General features: G+C 36.3%; 1 protein-coding gene across 1 annotated transcript; it reads right to left on the bottom strand.

Annotated features, from left to right (window-relative positions):
- Window positions 1-9,851: 9,851 nt before the first annotated feature.
- Window positions 9,852-21,503, bottom strand: LOC137628461 (UDP-glucosyltransferase 2-like). The gene is made up of 7 exons (XM_068359619.1): window positions 21,377-21,503; window positions 14,407-14,639; window positions 13,390-14,008; window positions 12,360-12,458; window positions 11,422-11,545; window positions 10,552-10,771; window positions 9,852-10,239 (listed from the first exon to the last, which is right to left on the bottom strand). Exons 2-7 carry the CDS (start codon window positions 14,637-14,639, stop codon window positions 9,945-9,947), a joined length of 1,590 nt encoding a protein of 529 aa, XP_068215720.1. The 5' UTR covers window positions 21,377-21,503; the 3' UTR covers window positions 9,852-9,944.
- Window positions 21,504-27,026: the final 5,523 nt, after the last annotated feature.

Raw genomic sequence — 27,026 nt, 5'->3', positions numbered from 1 at the left:
AGAAGAAAAGGATGAAATGCATAAAGTAATGAAAGAAGAAATTCAGAAAGCAGATAGAAATGGAGAAAATCAAGGATGCGAGATTTTGGTACCAACCGTGTGTTACACGATCGTACATAATAATAATAATAATAATAATAATGTTTATTGGACAAAAAATATTTACATTCAAAGATTTACAAAAAGAAAAAAAACTCAGTCCAAGCCCATGTGGAGCAGAGCTCTTCGGGCAATAATACAACAAAATAATATCATCAATTAAGTAAAAATAAAAAATAAAGTAAATATGGATATAGATATACAAAATGTACGCATACATATACATAATCATATGTATACAAATAGATACATATAAATGAGAATCTTAGCCTAAAAACAAATGGAAATGCATATTTATATGATAAGGAAAGATGGTATATGAAAGCTAATGGTATATACATTGAAAAAATTGTAGATATTAAGCAAAAAACTCAGTAAAAAAACCTTCGCCATCCGAACCCGCAAGGACCTGGACCTGTTTTATAATAGTACTGGCCTTAGTGCCCCTGAGTGAATTTCAAAATGATTTCTGTACATTATTTTGCAGCTGCTTATAAGTTAACTTATTAGTTTTTCATTTTTTTGATTCTTTTGATTCGAATTTTAAATTGTTTTCTACGTATTACTTGATTAAATATTCTTTTAATTATTTAGATTGCCTTAGATTATCTTTATTACATTCATCACCATTATTATAAATTTATTATTTGTATCCTTTCACAATTGCACTTTTTACTTATTTTTTTTTCTCTTTCTCCGTCTTTCATAACGATTTTCATTTTATACAGTCGTAAATATTTCATTATTATAAGCCTAAAGTTTAATTTTAATTCCCTTCTAATTATCTGTTCATATTATTTAATATTTCCCATTTATAAATTTTGTTAATTTTATGAATGCTAATCCTGTCAATCATGCTGATCCTGATGAGAACTTTGTAGATTTTGTGAATGCAGCCGATCTATTTTCCTGTAAATATTATACCATTGATACTTTTAATGATTCTCTCCCTGATCATATGCGGCAATGCCTTTCACTAATAAGCCTTAACATTAGAAGTTTTAAGAAAAATCACGACGAATTTATTGGTTATTTGAAAAATTGCAATCATGAATTTGACATTATAGTGCTAACTGAAACTTGGGCTAAGCAAGAAACACATTGCATGAATTCACTTCCAGGGTATAATGCTTTTCATAATTATCGTGAGGGCCGGAGGGGTGGTGGTGTGAGCATTTTTGTTAAAGATTCACTTTTGTTTAAACCTCTCGATGAGTTAAGCATATCTACAGATAATTTTGAAAGTGCCGGGGCTACAGTTTCTGTTCCCAATTCCTCTCATTCTGCTATTATCCTAGGTATATACAGGCGTCCAGGAGGTGACGAAAATATGTTTTTCAACTCGCTAGAGGCGGTACTAAGAAGTCCAGGTATCTCTTCTGGGAATACTGTTGTCACAGGGGATTTTAACATCTGCCTAATGAGGGAAGGGGAAAGCGAGACCACACGGAGACTGATCAACACAATGCCGTCTTTCGAATACCGACCATCAATAACTAGGCCTACCAGAATCGGGTCAAATGACTCTCTCTCCTGTATCAATCACATTTGGGCCAATAATAACCTCGTTAGTAACTCTGGGATATTTTTAGCTGATATCACTGATCATTTCCCAATTTTCTGTAGCCTTTTATTGCCTGCACTAAGCAGCATGAATGACAAAATAAGAATTCAATTTAGAGACATGAGCCAAATTAATGATAGAAAATTTACAGAACTACTCCGGGGTAGAGACTGGTCAGCAGAATATGGTCACGCCTCCTTAATAAATCCTCACGTAGGTGTGACCTCTTTCAGTGAAAAGATTGACAGTTTCTTCAATGAGTGTTTTCCCCTGAAAACAAAATTTGTTAGTGTTAAAAGATTGATGAATAGGTGGATTTCCAAAGGACTTCTTAAATCAATTAATATTAAACATAATCTGTACCGAAGAATGAAATTGGGTAATTATAGTAGCCAACAGTACAATAACTATTGTAATCTGTTATGTACATTAATACGCAAGGCAAAGACAAACTATTTTGAGAGTACTTTTGACCAACTCCGTAGAGATGCCAAAAAATCTTGGGACTTAATCAACTCGTCACTAAGGCCGGGCAGAAAAAAGAGTAGCTCACTCAGAAAACTGATTCGAAACGGGGAAACCATTACTGACACTAAACAAATTGCAAATGCTTTTAATCTTCATTTCTCTACAATAGGCGTTACTCTAAGGGATGTTTTACCTGAAAATATTAACTTAGATTTCCGTACCTATTTGCCTCCCTCAAATCAGCAGTCTATTTTTTTTACCCCTTCATCTCCATTTGAAGTGATGAACATTATAAATAAACTGAAAAACAAAAAAGCAAATATTCATTCTCCTCCTACAAGATTATATAAGAACAATGCTAACCTACTTGCCTTTCCTATATCTATGCTATTCAACCGTTGTTTAGATGCTGGTATTTATCCTGACATTTTGAAAATTGCATGTGTGACTGTGTTACACAAATCTGGTGATATATCAGATGTTAATAACTATAGACCAATCAGCTGCCTTCCTTTGTTGAATAAAATATTTGAAAAACTATTGTATAGTCGACTTTACTCTTTCTTCAATAGTTGTAACATTTTCTCTACGTGTCAGTATGGTTTCTTACGAGGCGTAAGTACTAGTGATGCCGTTCATGACCTCCTTGAAAATATCTATAATGCAATGAATAAAAATGAATACCTTGGTGCGGTTTTTTTGGATTTGAGCAAAGCCTTTGATACTGTGTCTCATGATATACTACTTCAAAAGCTGGAACATTATGGTATACGAGGCAATGCACTACTCTTACTCCAATCCTACCTGACAAATCGAAAACAATTTGTCACGCTCGATGGTCATCTTTCAGAGATTATGGATGTCAAAATAGGTGTCCCCCAGGGATCAGTCTTAGGACCGTTATTTTTCCTCATCTATATTAATGATTTGCCTCGTTCAGTTGGCAGATTAAACTCCATACTTTTTGCCGATGACACCACGCTCCATCTTTGTCATAAAAATATTTATTCTCTTTGTAATTCTTTAACTGCTAACTTAAATAATGTTAAAGATTGGTTACTATCGAATAAATTGACCCTAAATGAGAGAAAAACATATTTCATAATATTTTCTTTGCGCAAAGTTCCCGGTAACATAAGAGTTGCAATAGGAAATCACACTCTTGACCAGAAATCCAGTGGAAAATTTTTAGGAGTAATGTTTGACAATAAATTAACCTTCAGTAAGCATGTGGATATGATAGTCAATAAAATTTCCAAAGTTACAGGTATCATATATAGGCTGAAGGATTATTTCCCGCTATATATATTAAAACATCTCTACCACTCTTTAATATCTCCTCATCTAAATTACTGCATTACAGCGTGGGGGAGTTGCAGTAGAAACGTCCTGCAACCGCTAATCATTATGCAAAAAAAAACTGGTGAGAATAATAACTTCGAGTGATTATTTAGCTCATACATCACCTCTATTCCGGTCTCTCTCGATTCTGAAGTTGGAGGACACCTACAAACTCTCCTTAATGAATTTGATGTTTCAAACACTTTCGCTGCATAAATATCCATCCATTAGACAAAAAATAATTCAGGTACAATCAGCACACCAATATGGAACAAGAGACTCTAACTTAACTCTTCCCTTCGTACGTGTAAAGAAATGTGAACAGTTTTATTTCTATCAGGGAGTTAAACAATGGAATACTCTGCCTGCTTATCTTAAGGCATTGCTTAGCATTCGATCTTTTAAAAAATCATATACTAATATGTTATTATCTGTGTACTAAGTTTTATTAGTTGATATTTCTTCATGACCTAACCATTAATGCAATAATGTTCTTAATTCTTATATTGTTTATTGCTTGTATACATATGTAATTCTAGCATTTCTACCATATCAATGTTTAAATTGAAAATTTGCACTATTTATTATTCCGCCCTTCTTTATTATACTTTATTATACGAATATACAATTCCATTTATTTTTAGGCTGAAAATCTCATTTATATGTGTCTATGTGTATATGTGTATGTATATGTACATGTGTGTATATGTATTTGTATATGTATGCATATGTATATACTTGTGTATATGTATGTGTACATTTAGTTTATCTATATCAATATTTACTTTTTATATATTTTTTTAATTGAAGATATTATTTTATTTGTATTATTGCCCGAAGAGCTCTGCTCCACATGGGCTTGGACCGAATCTTTTTTGTAAATTTTTTGTATGTAAATATGTTTTTGTCCAATAAACATTATTATTATTATTATTATTATTATTATTATTATTATTATTATTATTATACTTGTATCTTCGCTCTTCCTTCGCACTAAAAAGAACCAGAATAAACATGTCTGCGTTTCTCCTATGTAACATTGTCTGTTTCTCAAACATGTAATTTTCTGTTGCCTTGAGGTTTTGAATATAAAGGAGAGTGTGTGTGTGTGTGTGTGTATGAGAGAGAGAGAGAGAGAGACAGAGAGAGAGAGAGAGAGAGAGAGAGAGAGAGAGAGAGAGATAGAAATGGAGAAAATCAAGGATGCAAGATTTTGGTACCAACCGTGTGTCACACGATCGTACATAATTCATTTTGCATATATTATACTTGTATCTTCGCTCTTCCTTCGCACTAAAATGAACCAGAATAAACATGTCTGCGTTTCTCCTATGTAACATTGTCTGTTTCTCAAACATGTAATTTCCTGTTGCCTTGAGGTTTTGAATATAAAGGAGAGTGTGTGTGTGTGTGTATGAGAGAGAGAGAGAGAGAGAGAGAGAGAGAGAGAGAGAGAGAGAGAGAGAGATAGAAATGGAGAAAATCAAGGTTGCGAGATTTTGGTACCAACCGTGTGTCACACGATCGTACATAATTCATTTTGCATATATTATACTTGTATCTTCGCTCTTCCTTCGCACTAAAAAGAACCAGAATAAACATGTCTGCGTTTCTCTTATGTAACATTGTCTGTTTCTCAAACATGTAATTTCCTGTTGCCTTGAGGTTTTGAATATAAAGGAGAGTGTGTGTGTATGAGAGAGAGAGAGAGAGAGAGAGAGAGAGAGAGAGAGAGAGAGAGAGAGAGAGAGAGAGAGAGAGATAGAAATGGAGAAAATCAAGGATGCGAGATTTTGGTACCAACCGTGTGTCACACGATCGTACATAATTCATTTTGCATATATTATACTTGTATCTTCGCTCTTCCTTCGCACTAAAAAGAACCAGAATAAACAAGTCTGCGTTTCTCCTATGTAACATTGTCTGTTTCTCAAACATGTAATTTCCTGTTGCCTTGAGGTTTTGAATATAAAGGAGAGTGTGTGTGTGTGTGTGTGTATGAGAGAGAGAGAGAGAGAGAGAGAGAGAGAGAGAGAGAGACACCTCACTATAAAGGTACAAGGCAAAGGTGCCTGGTTTCAGTTCCAGTATCATCAGAATAGATGCTCACCAGAACATCAGCCGGGCAAGCCCAACCCACCCCTATGGTGCTCAACAAGATAAGTATCCTCCCCAGTAAACAGTTTAAACTTACATTCCCAGGCTCAGCGGGCTAGAATCAATCTGCTGCCATGCGAATGGCCGGAGAACGCATTACCATTGTGTTAGCCACTTAGCGTTTTAAATCCTATTTTCTTCTCCAGCCTTGAGGCAATCCACATCACACTGCTAAATACCAGGTACTGAAGTTGACTACTTGAGCCAGCAAGGACTGACAAATAGTACTGGCTTAAGATATTTTCTTGTGTTCGAGATCGATCTCGATACTTGTGACGTCTGGGCCATAAGAGTGGCGAGTTTTCTAGAAAACTTAGCTGAAAATCGTGGTACTAAATCTGCCATCAAACTGCTACAGCAGTTGCATGATATCACCATGGATTAAATCCGTGCATCAATAAAAATGTTCATTGTTTAGGCCTATACAGTTCTATTTATTATCCTACACGAATACAAACTTTCGTTCTTTACATAGGCGGCTCACACACACAGGAGGGTGGAAGTTCTCTCCTATTTGTAAATCTGAATATATTTCAGGAAGGTTGGTATGGACTTATACCCTTTGTCGTCAGCGACCCATTGCTATTGAATAATGAATAAGTAGGCCTACACACTTAGGTAAAGAGACCCATTTTCTTTTATATACATATAATTCATAACATCGTACATTGATCACAAGATCTTTTTTTTATGATATCTCTAGTGAGTCTTTTAGGTGAAGGACCTTAATGATCAACTCTGTTGCTTAGCCATATTACACTAGAGACAACAAAGTTTTGATTATATAAAAGGCAACTAGTGGTAGTAATAGTAGTAGGACTCCGTGTAAAAATTCCTCCTGATCTCTATGGTTTTCCAGTCCTCTTATTAGCTGACTTTTTCCTTTTGCTCGCTTCTTTTGTCCTTACAAAAGCATCCACACAGTTTCAAACAGATTCTGTAACACAACGTAGTCCAGAGCAAGAGAAACGCTATCCAGATGGCCGCCACATCTACTCCTACGTATTGCAAGAAGTGCAGTTTTCTACCTGGGTAGTTCAGGAAGGGGACCGTCCGCGGTGGTATTTTGGCATACCAACTTGAAAAATTCAAAAATCGTTTTATTGTCTCTCTGTATAGAGAAACATATCGTACATGCTCTCCAGAAGTTTCAACCCATTATTTTCATAAATAATGATGATACGGGGGTTTTTAAATCATGACGTCATCCTGGGACGTCGTCTGCGCGGCTGAGTTTGACAGTTCGTCTTTGCGTGTTTTTTTTTGTATATATACATCGATTTTTTCGGTTTTTTTCTCGAATTTCGTACGTCTGGCAATGATGTAGCGTATCAGGGGAAGAGAGCTCAGTGAACACGCAGTTAGGCGACACACGCCAGTACAGTCTTAGACCTCGTGAGAGTGAGACGCACGTGTTTTTGTTTACATTCGCCCACGTGTTTATTAGTGTTTTTTATAATTCCTCGTGAATTTTACATCATGCCAAGGAAAAGCATTGTAAAGAGGGGTACAAGGAAAGAAATTCTTTCAAAATTAGCGAGTGCTCGGAAGGAAAAACTGAAGAAAAAACAATCGCTTTCTTTGTCATCAGCTCTCGCATTGTCTGCGCGAGAGAGAGAGAGAGAGAGGAGCCTTCTACCACGTCGGAGCTTAGTAGAGAGAGAGAGAGAGCGGAGCCTTCTACGTCGGAGCTTAGTCATTCATTTTCGCTGCCAGATGAAGGAGAATTTAGCGAGCCTAAGCCATCCACGTCACGGGATGTAAGCCAGGAATTGCTTTCAAGCCCTCAACCTTCACGGTACGTGAGTGAGGACTCGATTTCACCGCCAGTTCCTGATCATACAATTGGGATTGATATTAGTGATATCCCAGAATATGATGAGAAATACATAATTTCAAAAGAACAGCTAGAAGGAATGATGAAAGGCGTGACTTGTAGAAAGCGAAACTGTAGAAAGTCAGTCAGTGTACACGCAGAAAGGGACAGATGGGATACGACATTTAGAGTATCTTGTGATGGTTGCCATACGGACATTAGCTACCTCCCCCCAAGGAGGCATGGGAGGGGAAGGGAATGTCATAAATTTGGTGAAGCAAATTTACAAGAAGTGTATCATTCTCTTACTACAGGTATAGGAAGAGCCGGCCTGAATAAAATGGGAGGATTTTTCTGCAAGCCTCTGGCAGCGGGATCTTATGCCATACATAGTTCTTATCTTTATAAACAAATGGAAAAACATTACAGTGATATGCAAAAATATACGTATAATTATGTAAAGAAATTTTATATAGAAAATAAGTTGGCAATACCTGATGAAAATGGCTTAATAGATATAGATGTGTCTTTTGATGGAACTTGGTTATCAAGGGGCCATAAGTCACACGTAGGTGTAGGGTTCGTTATTGATGTGTTCACAGGAAAAGTACTCGATTGTGAAATTTTGTGTAATTATTGCAAAATATGTGACAAAGGAAATGAGGAAGGACAAGAAGAAGGAAATGAGGAAGGACAAGAAGAAGGAAATGAGCCAAATCATAAGTGCAATAAAAACTTTAAAGGAAAATCTGGTGCTATGGAAGCAGAAGAAGCAACGAGAATGTGGTCGAGATCATTGAATAATGGTTTCAGATATAAAACATTTGTTGGGGATGGGGACTCGAGTGCATACAATGCAGTATGTGAAATGAATGAAGGCCAAGGGCCATATGAAGGTGTGAAGGTAGAGAAGGAGGAGTGTATTTGTCATGCCCAAAAAAGAATGGGCCACAGGCTCATAAAAATGAAATCAGAAGTGAGTGAATATATAACAACAAAAAGCGGAAAACAGATGAAAAGAAGTTTATTGTCAGGAAAAAACAAGTTGACCCAAGCCATTATAAATAATATTCAAGTATATTATGGTATGGCAATAAGAAATAATATAAACACAACAGTGGATCAGATGCGAAATGCTATTTGGGCTATCTATTATCACTTGACATCTGATGATGAACACCCAGTCCATCAAATGTGCCCTGCTGGGCCTGAATCATGGTGTTTTTACGATAGAGCTGTAGCCAAAAAAGAAAAAATACCATCACATGCAACAAGGAAAAATCATCTTGCAGGAATACCCTATGAGCTTCGCACACACATAAGAAGTGTTTTCAATAGTTTGGCTGACCCCAAATTATTGCAAAGATGCCTGCATGGCTGGACTCAAAATCCAAATGAATCTCTGCATTCTAGGCTTTGGATGAAGTGCCCCAAACAAGTTTTTTGGCATGCCTAGAGTAAAATTTGCATCAAGGTTAACAGTTTTGGAAAATAATTTTGGATACATGCAAAGTAACTTTATGGTAAAGTTATTTGGAAAAAGTCCTGATATAGACACTTCCCTCAAAATTTATGATACAGAAAGAGCAAGAAGTAGAGAGAGAATAAAAACAAGAACAAAGAAGACAGAGAAACAAGGAGAAGAATATAAAGCTGGAGCATTTTAGCTCTGCAAAACCCTGGCAACAATGAGGGAGGAGGCAGCTCCCGACACCCTTACACTAAGTGTATTAGTACACTTAAGGTATTAATACCCCTTTTAAGGGGGGGGGGGGGACCAGGAGCCATGCTGTAGAAATCAACAATAAAAATAACAAGTAAGTTTCCATAATAATGTTTCTTTCATTTTTTTTTATGAAAAATGCAGAAATTTACATGGCAAATCTTTAGGAGCTCATAACTCGAAAACATACTTATCCGCACTTAGGTACATTTTTCTCAGTTATTTATTGTTCAATTTTGAAGATAAAGATATCATTGAAAATAAGATTAAAAATGCCACAATTCAGTCAGACAAAATTTTGATTTTCATTTTACTTTTTTTTCATGATTATTTTCCGTCTAGACGAGAAAAAAAAATACAAATTCATTAAAAAAAAAAAAAAGGAAATTCAAAATTTTGTCTGACAGAATTGTTCGGTTGATAGAGTAGTTTTTATGGTAAAAGTTTCAATACAATTGGTACTATAGTAGTCGGGGAAAATGTACCTAAGTTTTTTTTTTAAATCATGATTTTTGCTAATAAATCCGAAAGTTTTTGATCAAATGACTTGAAATTTTTATATGATGAAGGTATTATATATGTCTAAAACATATATAGAAATGGTGAAATTTGGTTCATTAGAAAAAAAAATGGCGGACAGGGTGGACGGTTCCCTTAGCCATATTACACTAGAGACAACAAAGTTTTGTTTATATAAAAGGCAACTAGTGGTAGTAATAGTAGTAGGACTCCGTGTAAAAATTCCTCCTGATCTCTATGGTTTTCCAGTCCTCTTATTAGCTGACTTTTTCCTTTTGCTCGCTTCTTTTGTCCTTACAAAAGCATCCACACAGTTTCAAACAGATTCTGTAACACAACGTAGTCCAGAGCAAGAGAAACGCTATCCAGATGGCCGCCACATCTACCCCTACGTATTGCAAGAAGTGCAGTTTTCTACCTGGGTAGTTCAGGTAAGAAGCATTTCGGCCATTGTGACGAATTGCATACTCGACCCACCAAACGGCCCGTTCTCTTGGGGTCTCTTTCTGGTCCTTCAGAGCCTCTGAAACCTGCTTCAACTTGTCTGCAAATCTGTTGAGTAGAGATGAGCTGAAGTAAATCAAAGGGTATTCATTACAATAGTAGTAAGATTGGTGCTCATGAGTGGCAAATACAAGGACAAGTCATTTGCTGTAACATTATACCAGGAAAAAATCATACATATTAACGAACAGCACTAGAGCCCCCTCTTTATCTAAGGCAGGAGAGGGTGGGACAAATTAATTGGTTATTGATGCCTCAACAGCTAGAGGAATGGGTATCATCCTATCCCAATTCCTAGCTCATAGGTTAGTGATATCGTTCTCTTTAGTGAAATATATCAAGTTTTAACAAATTACTCACGATGGGTTATGCAAGATAGTTTGGATGGCATTGAAAATGGTTTCAGTGGTCATATCATCCCAGTTGAGCACCAGACCAAAACCTTTCCTGGCCATGCGAGCTGCATTTCTGGGCTGGTCGAATAGCACGGGAACACCCAGGACTGGGACTCCGTGGTACTTGGCTTCCTGAGTCCCAAGATTACCACAGTGGGATATGAAAAGCCTGGTTTTGGGGTGACCTGAGAGAGACAAAATATTCTATGACATGACAACTGATTTGGTTCTCAGTATGGCTCATCAACATGCATGAATAGCTACTCTCTTCATACTACAGAATGTTACTCTAGTTATTTGGTCTTCAATGTTCAGTGTATGTATGTCTTTTGGGTATGATTCAAAGATACAGATTTCCCTGTTTCTTTTACACGAATGAAGGAAAAGAATAGGTAGATATCTACGTAAAGAAATTCTTTATTGCCAAAGAATAATGATATCATGGAGATAGTGTTGTAGCTTTTTGTATCGTAGGCGAATGTCGTAGATTTCTGTATTGTAGGCGACCGTTGTAGCTTTCTGTAACTTAGTCTCCAAATAGGCAACAACTAGTAAAAGCCCAATACTGTTGGGTTATGGGTACAAGTAATCATTGCTTAGAACTTGTAATAGATATTGAAAAAGTAAGTGAGTGTTGTACAGGTTACTGCTCCTCCTGTTCTGGGACAGGAATTGGGATGCTATTGTCAAGAGGATTCCATTAAGTTAATCATGTATTTACTGAGGTGTGCAAAAAAACCTAGTGATCTTATGATAATAGCAAAGGGTCACCGTGAAGGCCAACAATCGTCGGATTAATTGTGAATTGGTAAAAGAGACAGACTGCGTTTCTTACCGAGAATGTCTTGCTGTGGCAGCCAGCTCCTCGTGATGACATTTGGTGGGAGGTCTATGTCATCCTCCTCGTATTTCCAGATGACCTTCTGGGGGAGACGACTGAAAGCTTCCAAGAACATTTCCTATTGAAAAGAAGAAGAAGATGGAGGAGGATGAGGAGGAGGAGGAGGAGGAGGAAGAGAAGGAGGAGGAGGAGGAGGAGGAGGAGAAAACAAAGTGAGATAAGCTGTAATTTCCTTACCAGAAGCAGCATATGTTACTTAAGGTCACATTCAGCATATCACCACCAACTGATAAAAAATTGTCATCAAATAACAAAATTTCCCCCTTTTAATGAAAACATTTAGGTTATACATATGACGGGATGTGTGTGACAAAGCCTTAAGGAAATGACTGATAAACATGCAATTCTTCAATTTCACAAAAACAGTTGTACTTGGGCATAAGGTGTGGAGGTAAGATGACGAAAAGCTACTGTCACAACAAAAAAAGGAGTCAAATGACTGTCTTCTGTAATAGTTACAGATTTACAACTATTTTTTAAACTTTATTTTCAAGTTGGATCTCATCTGAAACAATAACTAATCAATGAAACATTGCTCAGTGATGAAAATATATTCTTTTTCAAGCCTGGTGGAAGTGGCTCCCTCAACCATGATGGATAGAAGGTCACATTGCAGACCCAATTGCCACTTAAGTGGTTATACAATCAGTGGGTCTTGTATCTTTATTTTGTAATTCAGAGTCTGTAAAGCTAGTTGCTCAAAAGTCATACTTGCTAGTCCAAATGTCGTTCTATAGATACAATACGTAGTTCAAATGTCATACAAGGGGGTACTTCAAACTGTAACGTAGTACTTTATAGCTTTGAAAGATTGGCAATTCCTGTTTTACAATTTGCAAACCCTACTGTAGATAAGGTTGCAGGATGCTCACCTTATGCTTAGGAGGTATATTCTTGCTCCTGACTATGCTCCCAAGACTGAAGTATATGACACCTGCATCGCCCGAGGATCTTGCAAAATCTTCTAGGTCCTGCAAGGAAGAAAAAGCAGAGTTCTGAAATTAGCTCAACACTAGTTCCACTTGTATAATGGTATCCTGAAATCCTTTGCTCTGAGCCTGGTCACTGTTTGCACAGGTGACTTAATGTGAAGAACCATTGGACGTTGCTCCTCTTGTTGGAAGGCTTAATATTTTATGGTAAATTTCCCTTTCCTTGTATGCATACTACAAGACCTATTGATTGTGGAGAGCTGAGTAAAAAAAGGAGGTTGGTTGATCTTGAGGGTGGCAGTAACTGAAATTCACAAGTTGTGGAGGCCTGCATATTAATGGAGTAAGTATGACTGATATTGCTTGTAGTCTTTGGGAAGGAAAGGACAACCCTATACAGTAAAGTGTGATGAGCATATAAATTGCACTGCAAGAAGGATAGATAGCGCACCATAAACTCTACCTCCCCCATTTTTTCACCCATTAACTCTTTCTATCGTCTTCTTGCAGCTCAGTCACCAAAAGGTGTCCACGCAAGACCTCTAAGCTGTTATAAATCTCTGAGCAGTGACTCTTGTGTGCAGATCATCCTTGTTCTCATTCTAAAACAAAACTATTAATGTTTATGTCCACATGAGTTTGTCAATAGAATTATAGGTCTGACCAATTATTATCATTATTATTTGCTTAACTACAACCATAGTTGGAAAACCAAGATGCTATCTGCCTAAGAGCTCTAACTAGGAAAATAGCTCAGAAAGAAAGGAAATAAGGAAACAGATAGAATAGTGTACCTGAGTGTATCCTCAAGCAAGTGAACTCTAATTTAAGACAGTGGAAGATCAAGGTACATAGGCTATGGCATTACCTAAGACTGGATAGCAATGGTTTGATTTTGGAGTGGTCTTTTCCTAGAAGAACTGCTTACCATTGATAAAGAGCCTCTTCTACTCTTACCAAATCAACCCACCTTTGGCAATGGATTTGGAGGCCTGGCATTAATGGTTCCGATTTCCACCTGGGTTGGCAGTAATGGCACCGGCCCATCCATTGCGAAATGCCCGTTGATGAGAGTTAACCGGCTGTTGTGGTGCAGCTCGGATATGGGTGGCATGTCGGGGAAGAACTCATCAATGACTTCCCTCCCAACTCTTTCTGATGTGTAAAGGTATACTAGATAAGACATCCAAACCGCAAAAGGGTTGATCACCCTCTCGTAGAAGCTCATGTTTTCATCAAAGGGCAGCAGAAGCGAGGGCACTACTGAAAGAGGAAGCCAGTTGCCATGCTGCGAAAGCGTAAAGATCTCCGCGCCTGGGGTGCACAGGTTGATGTACGTTCCATTGTAGTCCATAAGAAACGGCAGCGCGATCTCGTTGCCATAGCCAATGAGAATGATTGCATCAAAGTCATCTCTCCTTTCCCACAAGTTTAAGATGTTCTCATTTGTCCACATCGCTCGACCAATATGCTTGACGACTGACGTGTGCCACTTAAAAACTCCAGTAATGGATCGTATTTCGAAGGAATCGTAGTCCTCAAGAATCTCTACTGGAGCTCCAGTAGGTATTTCTGTTATGTTAGGATGTCTGTGAATAGTGAAAAATATAATGTGTTGAGAGAATAAAACATTAAATACTTATATAAGCCTAGGTAGAACAAACTTTGTTGATATAAAACAGACTTTAGCAACAAGATTTTGTATTTATCTGATGAAAAAACAGATATGATAAACCACAGCTACTACATATCAAATATTGTGGTAATACTAAAATTTTAAATTGTCTAATCCTAAGCATTTTCATTTATCCTCAAACTTCTGCAAATATTGAATAGATCAAGCAAATAATCTATTTATGAGTAAGAAGACTAGACAAGATATTTTCAAATTTAATTATTGCTGATAAGGGAAGGGCGTTGCCGAGAGCACCACTGAAAAAATACTAAAATGGAATTGTGAAAGCCAAAGTTTCAACATCTCACTCACGCAGAAGACGGCCCAAAGGTAGAGAGAAGAATGACTGAGTGCCCGGCATCTCCAAGGGCCTCCGATAGGGACCTTGTCAGGTGGTAAAGGCTGCGACTTCCAACGGGACCCAAAACCAGCACTTTGTAGGACCTCGGTGAAGATTCTTTCCCCCCAGAAGCGAGGGATGCCGATGTTCTTCCATTCAATGAAAGAAGGCAGACCAGAATAACAGGTAGCCACCACACCTTCATCTGGAAATTTTGATCATAATATATTGATTTTTTTTTCTGTCTGCCACATGTCTGATGTTGAACGATTTCTGTAGTTAACTCCACCAACGAAGTTGGGAAGGGGCTATGTTTTCGCACCAGTTTGTTTGTTTGTCTGTTTGTTTGTTTGTGAAGAACTTCCTGGCCACAATTTTGCTCATAGAGTAGTGAAACTTTCAGGGATTATTATTATTATCATTATTATTATTATTATTATTACTATTATTATTATCATTATTATTATTATTATTATTATTATTATCATTATTACTTGCTAAGCTACAACCCTAGTTGGAAAAGTAGGATGCTATCAGCCCGGGGGCCCCAACAGGGAAAATAGCTCAGTGAGGAAAGGAAAAAAGGAAAATTAAAATATTTTAAGAATAACAACATTATTAAAATAAATATTTCCTACATAAACTATAAAAACTTTAACAAAACAAGAGAGAAATTAGATAGAATAGCGTGCCCGAGTGTACCCTCAAGCAAGAGAATTAATTGTTATGTTGAGACGTGGAAGTGATTCAGTTTTGAAAGTCTTAGGTCAAAGGTCAAGGTCAAAGTCAAGCAAAAGGTCGACCGAATTAACCCTAGCCTTAACAAATTTTCAAATGGTTGTCACACAGACTTCATATGCACCTATGGGGTAAATTGATTCTGGGAAAGGCAAGCTGGTTTTGAATAATAAGCTGCCGTGGTGGAGGTCTACTTTTCTAGCTTTACTAATTTTTGTGTGCAAATGTCTGATTTTGACTGATTACTGTAGTTTTACCATGACACAAATACAATGGAAATATATCATTGTTTTAAAACTTCTTCCAAGACTATTTGTACTAACTGAACATAAGGCATAAGAATAAAATCATCTGACGCCTAACTGGCAACTCGACGTAGAATGCAGCTCGGTTGCCAGATAGCTTTATCCGACTATCTGTTGTATTGGGTGATTTAAATCATCAAATAAATATAATTAAAACATCATTGATATTTGTAGATAAGCTAATGATTTAAATCAGGTGCGTTTGAAATAAAGGAAATTTCATTGAGAGAGAGAGAGAGAGAGAGAGAGAGAGAGAGAGAGAGAGAGAGAGAGAGAAAGAGAGGGTAGTGACCTGCCTCTTTTTAAACGAGTTTTTTATCAATGGTTTGAACATATATATTATTATTTTTTTTAGAGAGAGAGAGAGAGAGAGAGAGAGAGAGAGAGAGAGAGAGAGAGAGAGAGAGAGAGAGAGAGAGAGAGAGAGACCTGTCTCATTTTACCTGAGTTTTTTCTATCAATGGTCTGAACATATATACTACCATTTTTTTTTTTTGAGAGAGAGAGGAAGTCAAGCGTAGCCACAAGTTGTTGAAGAAACGTGATTGTGTGTTCTGATAATTATAAAGCCGCTAGAATAACATACTCAAGCTCAAAAGATATTAAACATGGTGTCTAAGAGAGAAGCAGTGAAAGGTGCAATGGGTGTGAGTGTGAGAAAGAAGGAAGTGAAAGGGGGAAAAGGAGAGAAAGAATATGAAGCGACTCTAAAAATGAAGAAAGCATGGCTGGTCCAAACGACTGCTGATGGTGCAAAAAAAGGGGTAAGATCAAACCAAGAAGCTATAGAATGTGATTTGTGTGATGTATGGTTCCACGTAGGCTGTGGACAACTATAGTCCATTTCTTTTAGCGATGCATATTTGCACCGACTCGCGGCGGTGCCCTTTTAACTCGGAAAAGTTTCCTGATCGCTGATTGGTTAGAATTATCTTGTCCAACCAATCAGCGATCAGGAAACTTTTCCGAGTTAAAAGGGCACCGCCGCGAGTCGGTGCAAATATGCATCGCTAAAAGAAATGGACTATAGACAGAAGTGAATTTAAGAGAATTAGCGAATCTAAACATGCCCGATGGTTTTGTAGTAGATGCCGGGGGGGGGGGGGGGGGTTCAAAAACTTGAAGGCAGAAAACAAGAAACTTAGGAAACAGTATGATGAACTCAGGGATAATTTCATAGGGCTGCAGGATACGGTAGATGAGTTAAAAAAGGAGATCAGGGCTTTAGTGGATAATAATAGGATAGGAACGGGTCAGCTGACAAGAGAAGAAGTTAGGGAGGAAGTTAGGGCAGAGATGATAGAAATAAGGGAAAAGGAGAAAAAGAAAATCAATATAGTAATTTTCAACATAAAAGAAAGTACAAAAGTTGATAGTAATGAAAAGCTGAAAGATGATTTTGATATATGTGGGAGTTTGTTAATGTCGAGTTAGGAATGAACGATGTGGAAATTGAAGAAGCAGGTAGGTTAGGCAAACCAAGGGAAGAGAGAGAGAGGAACAGGGTCAAAGACAAAAAACTAAGGCCCCTGCTAGTTAAGCTTAAAAGCACTAGGGAAAAATGGGGAATAATTGCAAGGGGGAAAAACCTCTGGAAATCAACAGATGAGGAGTTGAGACAGGTTTTCATAGCACCTGACCTCACTTTTAGGGAAAGGGAAAAAGAAAGGAAGTTGCTAGAGGATTTGAGAGAGAAAAAAGAAAATGGAGAGCAGGGGTGGTACATAAAGAGAGGAGAACTAGTAAGAAACGACAATTTTCGTCAAGAAGCAAACGCAAGCAGAGCGAATTAGAAAAGGTATAAATTTAGACAAAAAAGTTAGCCAATGTATAAAAATATGCCTGTTAAATATCCAAGCACTAACCAAACAGAAATTAATAGAAGTAGAAAATGAGATGACAGAAACGCATAAAAACACAGATAAAATACAGCTAAGTAAAGGTCTGTTAAAGATAGAAAAAAGAAGGGATTTTAAAGACAAAAAGGGTGGTGGGTTAATGTTAATATTTAAAAACAATAATATCACCGAAGCAGAGGAAATAGAAACAAAACATAGTGATATAATAATGGTACAGTGCAAAATCCACAACTTAGTATTTCTGATAATACTAGTATATTTCGCAGCAGGAAATACAGAAGAAGATAGAAAAAGTGATCAAGAATTGAAAGCGGAATGTGAAAAATTAATACAGAAAGCAGGAGAAACAACTCCTTTGCTAGTTATGGGGGATTTTAACGGCCACGTGGGATTTCTGGGACACCAACAAGTAGACAGAAATGGGGAAATGGTGCTAAATTGGATGGGTAATCACAACCTAACACTATTAAATGGAGATGAAAGGTGCTCAGGACTATACACGTGGAATAGACAAGATCAGCATAGTGCTATTGATTTTGTACTTGCAAATAATATGTTATATAAACAATTTAAATGTATGGAAATAGATGAAGATAAAACAGTATTAGACATATCAGATCACAACTTAATAACTGTAGAATTGGAAGTAAAAACAAATAGAGAAAATAACTACAATAAAGGAAGTGGGAAGAAATTACATATTATAGCAATGACACAAAAGATATAGACGAATATGTGAAATCTATAGAGAGAAAACTTGTCAGCAACGATATAAAAAACATTGAAGAGCTAAACATAATAATGGCAGAAATGAAACAAGAACATTTGGCTAAAACATATAGGAGAAGGGTAACAAATGAAGGGAAGACCAAAGAACAACCTTGGGTAACCGAGGAAATAAGAAGAAAGATTAAGGAAAGAAAGGAACTTAACAGAAAAAAGATAAATGAAAAAGATATTAGGTTAAAAACAGAATTAGAAGAAAAATACAATCATAAGAAGAAAGAAGTACAAATACTGGTAAAAGATAGCATAACGTTATATGAGAAAAAGAAGACCAGGGAGATAAGAGATGATAAAAACAATAAACTATGGGAAAACATAAACAAATTAAGAAATAGCAAAGAAATAAAAAGCGAGGTAATACAATTATATGGAGATAGAGGAAATAAACTATCAGATGAAGAGGCTAAAGAAGAATTAGTAAAATTTTGGAAAACAGTCTACAACACGCATGAAAATAGAATAACTGAGATCTGGAATGAGGAGAAGGAGAGTGAATACCTGGATAATTTGAAAAGAGAAAACGACATTATAATAGTAAATGAATATAGTATACCCGAACATCTAAGGTAGCATTACGATGCTGTACTAAATGTTAAAGGAAAGATTAAACCCATGCCCGCCGCTGAAATGAATAAAGGTAAATTAGAAAAATGCCTAAAACGCCTAAAGAAAGGTAAAGCAGCTGGGCCAGATGGACTAAAGCCAGAATATTACAAAGCAATGATGATAAGTGATATATGTAAGAATACGCTAGTGAACTGCTACAAAGAGGAACTAGCCAGCAAAGAAAAACCCAAAAGCTGGAAAGAATCCAGAACAAAAATATTAAAAAAGAAAAACAAACCAACAGCAAAGGAATTGAGACCAATAGCGCTCACAAATTTATCACATGAAATATACATGGCTTTTATCAAAGATGAAATAGAAGGACATCTAAAAAGTAATAATGCCATAGAGGATAGTCAAGCGGGATTTACAGAGGGAGGAAGGAATGAGGATAATATATTCATCTTACAGTACATGGTCGAAGAAACTTTCAAACATAAGAAAAAACTCATAGTTGCCTCTTTAGATTTCAAAAAAGCTTTCGATTCCATAAAAAGGGAAGCGCTGAGAGAAACATTAAAGCATTATAAAGTACATACTAGTATAATTAACTCTATAGCAGAAGTATATGTGGGAGACTCGACTACGTTAAACATAGGGGAAAGAGTAAAACAAAAATTGAACGTAAGTAGTGGTATAAAGCAAGGCTGTACTGGCTCTACAACATTATTCAAATTAATTACTTATCAGATTATAAAACAAGTAGAAAAGGAAGGTAATGGTTTTAGAAATGATATCATAAAGCTAATAGTATTTTTTTTTTCTGATGATGTCCTAGTGCTTGCTGAGAATATAGAGGATGCTGAATTGAACATAAGGAAAGTGATAGATATAGGAAAGCAGTAAGGTTTAGACATAAATAGAGACAAAAGTAGCGTACTTATATATAATATGTAAGAGAAACCAGATAATATAGAGGGAATAAGAGTAGTAAGCAATATTAAATACCTAGGTATCAAGGTAGATGATAGTAGGAATATGTTCAAAACACAGAAAAGTCAAATGATAGTTAAGGCGCAAAAGCTAGCTAATCTTACATATTCGATCATAGAAAAAAGTTGCCATAAAATACTGATAGGGAAAACATACTGGAAAAGTGTAGCACTACCTTCTATATTATATGGAACAAACGTAATTAACTTAACGGAAACTGAAATAGAAAAGTTGCAAAGAATAGAGAATGGAGTGTATAGAAGGATGTTAGGGGATGTAAAGAATACAGCAATTGTAGCCTTGAGAGGGGATGTAGGAGCATCTGCTATGAACACAAGGGTAATGGATGGAAAGCTGAGGTACCTTAATAGCATTTATAAAGGAGAAAAGGACTTACTAACAGCAATAGTCAATGATATGGAAGAAAAAGAGAGGAAGTGGTGGATGCATGTGAAGAAGTATGCTGAGGAATGTGGGATGGCGATGAGAGAAGTCAAGAGATGTACGAAAGAGGACATAAAGAAGAGAACAAGAGAATGGGACACAAGCAAATGGAAGAGTGAAATGGAGTGTAAGGAGAGTCTAATTTTGTATAAAAATTGGAAAAGTGAAATCAAGGAGGAGGAAGTGTATGACAACACATTTTCGTCAATTTTATTATTCAGAGTAAGGACAAGCTCACTCGGCTTGAATATAAAAAACAGACACCAAGATAGAAATATAAACTGTGTACAGTATTCTGTGATGTAGAAGAAAATGCTAACCACTTTATGTTATATTGTCCACAGTTTAGTGATGTAAGAATAAAAGCAATTGAACTCCAACAACCATACGAAGAAGATAGTGCACAAACAGTTGGCAAAATCCTTTTTTGTGAAAAAAATATTGAAAATAAGAAAAATGTACAACAAATGTGGATGAAAAGAGAAAAACTAGTGAAAATAAGGAACACACAAAACTAAAAGACACAGAGGCGCCGTTGCAAAAGCAAGAGAGAGAGAGAGAGAGAGAGAGAGAGAGAGAGAGAGAGAGAGAGAGAGAGAGAGAGAGAGAGAGAGAGACCTGTCTCTTTTTACCTGAGTTTTTTATCAATGGTCTGAACATATATATTACCAATTTACGTATATTTCTAGTTGTTTTAAAGTTCAGAACATAAATTTCTGAGATGCTCTTATCTAGAATTCTTAAGGTCTAGGACTTAAAAAAGCTTTAATAGCAATACTGACGCTATCTTCCCCCGTTGGAGCCCCTGGGCTTATAGCATCCGGCTTTTCCAACTAGGGTCGTAGCTTAGCTAGTAATAATACTTATAATGATAATGATAATACTTTATACAATCTAAATCTTCATAACTTGATCTACACTCGTCTGCACTAAATCAGGAAAAAATAACTTTAGTACTGTATACGATTAAAGAAATACAGTAGACCCTTAGATCTGCCTTTACACAAGAGCACTGGTCTATTTTATACAATTGGATTCGATCAACAAATTAATACAGACTTGTATGACGTTAACAGAAGATTACGTAAAAATTTAGCACTAGACAGAATGGCAAAAAGCATCGATTAGTTCTTAACACAATAACTGGCACTATCAATCACTTTATTCACTATCAACAATTAAAATAAAATAAAAAAAATTGATAGACCAACTGATATATTATCACCTTCCTAATTCAACACAATAGTTAATCACAGAGATCAGAGACATACTATAGAGACCACTATAGAACAGTAGAAATCTGTAGTCTCTTATCTGTAGGTGATGTTGGGTCTTCGGTAGACTGACCAGGTGTATCTTCAATGCAGGCTCACTCAGATCTGGGACCCAGGCTTCGGCTCGAGTTATATAAATGCGTCAGTGATACCGGCAAGATTTCATTCCCCAAAAAACGTTTGGCGTAAAGGAGCTTGGTAATAGAATTTTACGTTTTCATAATATTGTAGGAGGTACCTAAAAATGTTCCTATTCGCTTGGTAATAACACATTCCCCAGAGACATCCCTGTTTACTAAGATAGAAAAAAAAATAGGAATCGAGAATCAATTCAAATAGCGTTGCTTCCATTTGAAACTCCACGTAATCATGATTTTTCTAATCTGTGGATAAAACATGGACTATGGTCGCGTCAAGATTAGATGAGGTAAAGTGTATACCCTACAAGAAGATAAGATGACCAAGATGGAAAAGGATGAAATACATAGAGTAATGAAAGAAGAAATTCAGAAAGCCGATAGAAATGGAGAAAATCATGGATGCGAGATTTTAACTGTAGAGCAGTACAGGAAATAATGTGAAATAAGACAGAAGTTTCAGTGGGTGGTAGAAAATATGAGTTTAAGTATTCAAATACACCTGAAAAATGTAGAGGAAAGTGGACGAGAAGAGAAAATGGTAACAGTACATTTATAAACTAAAATTACCGCCAAATACTCGCTCAGACAACATCTATAACGTTTGAAACGCTTCAAGATGACCAACATTACTGCCAGATCTTTGTTCAGACAGAAAAGAAGAAGAGGAAGAAGTTGAAACAATCCACATAGATGAAGATATAGCAGTAACACCCGGGAGAGTAACAGATCACAATGCCATGATGATTGACATAGAGTGGCGAATGAGAATTAAGCAGATTATCATTATTATTATTATTATTATTATTATTATTATTATTATTATTATTACGAGCTAAGCTACAATCCTAGAGCTCCAACACGGAAAATAGCCCAGTGAGGAAAGGAAATAAGGAAACAAATGAACTCCAAGAGAAGTACTTAACAATTAAAACATTTTAAGAATAGTAACATTAGAATTCATTTCTTCATATATAAACTATAAAAACTTTAACAAAACAAGAGGAAGAAAAAAAAGGTAGAATAGAGTGCCTGATTGTACCCTCAAGCCAGAGAACTCTAACCCAAGACAGCGAAAGACCATGGTAAAGAGGCTACGGCACTACCCAAGACTAGAGAAAATAATCAGAAGAGAATAATTATAGATTTGGAAAGACTTTGAGAAGAGACTGAAGCTGCAGGACTATTGAAAATCATCAAAGAGAGAAGGACAAGAAAAGAAAAGTAAAAATATGGCAAGAAATTATTAATATGTACTTCGAAAGTTCAAACTTGAAGCAAAAGTTTTTTTTATGTTGAACATACTAACACAAGTCTCTTTTTATAGTTTAATATGAAAGGTATATTCCTATGTTATTATTGTTTATTAAGTATTTCATTTTAATTGTTCATTAGCTCTTCTGTAGATTATTTATTTCCTTGTTACCTTTGCTCACTGGGCTATTTTTCCCAGTTGGAGCCCTTGGGCTTATAACATCTTGCTTTTCCAACTAGGGTTGTAGCTTAGCTTGTAATAATAATAATAATAACAACAACAACAATAATAATAATAATAATAATAATAATAATAATAATGATAATAAAAATAACAACAACAACAAACAACAACAACAACATCAATAATAATAATAATAATGATAATAATAATAATAATAACAACAACAACAACAACAACAATAATAATAATAATATTAATAATAATAATAATAATAATAATAATAACAAAAACAGCAATAATAATAATAATAATAATAATAATAATAATAATAACAACAATAATAATAATAATAATAATAATAATAATAATAATAATAATAATAACAACAACAATAATAATAATAATAATAATAATTGGGGTTAATAGTGGGAAGTGGAATATGGTCAGTTGAAAACAGAAAAGAATATGATAAGGTGATGCTGTTTTATATCAAATAATAAACGACTTGATAAGGAGGTGGTGGAAGACCAAATAAGAGAACCATATGGGAAATGTTAAGGAAAAACTCGTTTAGAAATATGTAAAAAGTACGATTTTATTATTCGAACTTAGAAAAAAAGAGATGAAAAGTAAAGTGGTAAATGAAATTATAAGAAAAATAGAAGAAAAGAATGCAGATGACCAAAATGAGTTTTCTAATGGCAGATGATATTACATAAAAGAACTTAACACTAATGAGGCAGTAATAGTTATGAAGACAAGGTTGAATATGATAGAATTATCCCTCCTTCAATTCCTCATCCTACATCCTTTCTCCAATACCATACTCTTTTAAAACCCAACCTCTTCTTTTAATAAAATCATTTTTTTACTCCTTTGGAGTTCTCATTACAGATTATTATTATTATTATTATTATTATTATTATTATTATTATTATTATTATTATTATTATTATTATTATTATCCAAGTTACAACCCTAGTTGGAAAAGCAAGATGCTATAAGGCCAGGGGCTCCAACAGGGAAAAATAGCCCAGTGAGGAAAGGAAATAAGGAAATAAATAAATGAAGAGAACAAATTAACAATAAATCATTCTAAAAACAGTGACAACGTCAAAACAAACATGTCATATATAAACTAATAACAACATCAAAAACAAATATGTCATAAATAAACTACGGGCTGTCTTTATTGACAAGAGCCCGTGTCATGCTATAGGCATGGCAATCTACATGAATGAAGAATGATAGAATTAAAAGAAAATTATAGAAACTGGAAATTTAGAAACACACTAAAATAGTTGCCAGATATATTAGACAGGCTCTGGAAGTAGGAGGCAAAAGTGTGTAAATTGAGAAGCTGTGCTGTGCAAGAGGCAACTAATGGCAATGAACTTTTTACAATATTTCTTTGTGGTCAAGCTCAGTAGCATTGCCAGACGTATAACTACGTCGTCTCTCTGCATCCCTCTGGTATGGGGGGAGCTGGAGTAGTCATACTCTTGTGAAAGGGGGTACCCCGAGAGATACACTTTGTGTGTGTGCATATCTATCTAAATGTTTATCTATCATTTTTGTCGGGTGATCACGCTCAGCAGCATTGCCAGACGTATAACTACGTCGTCTCTCTCCATCCCTCTGGTAGGGGGGAGCTGGAGTAGTCATACCCTTGTGAGAGGGGGTACCCTGAGAGATACACTTTGTGTGTGCATATCTATCTATATGTTTATCCGCAATTTTTGTCGGGTTACGTACCCTAGTGATAGTTCTTACTAATCCTTTCTTCGAGAGATTCCACCTGACATTCATAATTAATGAAGACATCATATTAGAACGCAATTACTCCATCAATAGATACGCCTTTATCGCGTGTTACGCCACAACGCGTATAGAATATTTAACGACACTGACATTGTGACACATTTAGCAACAACTTCAGAGCGATTAGGAATCGTGGAGTCGTGAGTGGTGCGGAACTTTTCCAGCGAAATCGTGTCATTCGGAACTGTTTCCAGCGTTGATGTATATTATAAATTTATAGCTGGAATCAGTTACTATAACAATTTCAAGCAATGAATGTGGACAGTGTTATAAGTGAACAGCTAGAACAGTTTCTATTTTAAATGTACTACTGGGAAGACACTTTAAAAACTGTTCACTGCTTTTTTGTTAAATGGTTTGAATGTTTTAACTTTTTTTTTTTTATTTCATTGGTTAGGCAGGCAGTAGGTTGGCCAAGGCACCAGTCCGCCGTTAAGATACTACCGCTTAGAGAGTTATTGGGTCCTTTGACTGGGCAAATAGTACAACTGTACATCAGATACCTCACTCTGGTTACGGCTCATATTTCCTGTGCCCACGCATACGCTGAAAAGTCTGGCCTATTCTTTCCACCTTCTCCTCTGTCCTCATACACCTGACAACACTGAGATTACCAAACAATTCTTCTTCACCCAAGGGGTTAACTACTGCAATGTGATTATTCAGTGTCTGCTTTCCTCTTAGTAAGGGTATTAGAAGAAACTTTTTAGCTATGATAAGCAGCTCTTCTAGAAAAAGGACACTCCAAATTTAAACCATTGTTCTCTAGTCTTGGGTAGTGCCATAGCCTCTGTACCATGGTCTTCCACTGTCTTGGATTATAGTTCTCTTGCTTGAGGGTATACAAACTAAGACACATTAATCTACTTGTTTTCTTATTTCCTTTCCTCACTGGGCTATTTTCACTGTTGGAGGTCTTCTGCTTTTCCAACTAGGGTTGTAGCTTAATAATAATAATAATAATAATAATAATATTTTATGAAATATCTAATTTAGGGTTGTTACTATTCTTAATATAGTTTATTTTGATTGTTCACTACTTTTCTAGTAATCTATTTATTTCCTATTTTCCTTCCCTCACTGGGCTATATTTTCCTGTTTGAGTCCTTGTGCTTATAGTATCCTGCTTTTCCAACTAAGGTTGTAGCTTAGCAAATAATAATAATAATAATAATAATAATAATAATAATAATAATAATTACTAGCAAAACTGGAATTCGCTATAAGAAATGGACGAGTGCTGGCGAGTTTGGCATTTTTCTTATTGCGCATGCGTCAGCTTCAATCGTTTAGGAACTGTCTGTGATTTTACAATGACGTATTTATCAGCTGTCTATTAACCGATTAACAGCTTACAAATACTCATTCATAAGTTCCCAGATGTAGTTTTAGAAAACCCATCACAATTTCACAATTTTCTCTTCGGTTTCATCTTGAAAACCGTGTGGCCTGGATTTCCAGGGATTCCAGCAAGACAGCGGGGGAATATGCGACACATTAGAGTATCTTGATAATTATACTGTCACCATCAAGCGTTATACTACCTAACTTGAGGTAAGGAATGCCGTAAATATACCTACTTATAATACCTTAATAGTGACCACTAGGCCTACGGCTACTAATACTTTAAGTGCCCCACGGGGATGTAGGCTACCATCTACCAGAATAAAGGAGCAGTAGGTAAATTTACAGTTTCATCCATTATGGGGAAACTGGAATAAAAATATATTTGTTGCATCAGAAATAGTGTAGTTCCAACGAATTTAACGTTTATTTTGACCGCAAACCATCCGATTTGGAGATTTACTAAGTTGTTCTAGAATGCAGAAAGACCCTACTTCATCCCAACAATTATGGGGGACACCAGGTGGGAACCGGGGTTTTGGGTGGGGGGGGGCGTCAAATGATATTTGCAATAAATGAATACTTATCCTTCCACCACCCCTCCCCCCTATACCCCTATCTAGCCCTACCGGGGGGGGGGGGGCTCCGCCCCCCCTGCGACCCCCCCCCCCTGAAGGCCACAGTGATTTTCAGGGCACTACTGAATCTAATAAACCCACCTAACCTAGCCTAGGGGCTCTGTACCCCTACCTAGGGGCCCTGTACCCCTACCTAGGCCTACCGGGGGGGGGGGGGGGCTCTGCCCCCCTGCGACCCCCCCTTAAGGCCACAGTGAATTTTGGGACACTACCGAACCTAATACAACCACCTAACCTAGGGCCCTGTACCCCTACCTAGGCCTACCCCT

The sequence above is a fragment of the Palaemon carinicauda genome, chromosome 36 (genome assembly GCF_036898095.1).
Source record: "Palaemon carinicauda isolate YSFRI2023 chromosome 36, ASM3689809v2, whole genome shotgun sequence".
Classification (NCBI taxonomy): domain Eukaryota; kingdom Metazoa; phylum Arthropoda; class Malacostraca; order Decapoda; family Palaemonidae; genus Palaemon; species Palaemon carinicauda.
Note: the sequence above shows the minus strand (reverse complement) of the source record. Positions and strands in the feature narration are given on the sequence as shown.

Excerpts from the sequence above, each read along its gene's own strand:
- LOC137628461 (XM_068359619.1), bottom strand. The coding sequence starts at position 14,639 with ATGAAGGTGTGGTGGCTACCTGTTATTCTGGTCTGCCTTCTTTCATTG. Across the intron at positions 14,009-14,406 it reads ACCTTTGGGCCGTCTTCTGC|ACATCCTAACATAACAGAAA; the intron begins GTGAGTGAGATG and ends CACTATTCACAG. Across the intron at positions 10,772-11,421 it reads GCCACAGCAAGACATTCTCG|GTCACCCCAAAACCAGGCTT; the intron begins GTAAGAAACGCA and ends TGTCTCTCTCAG.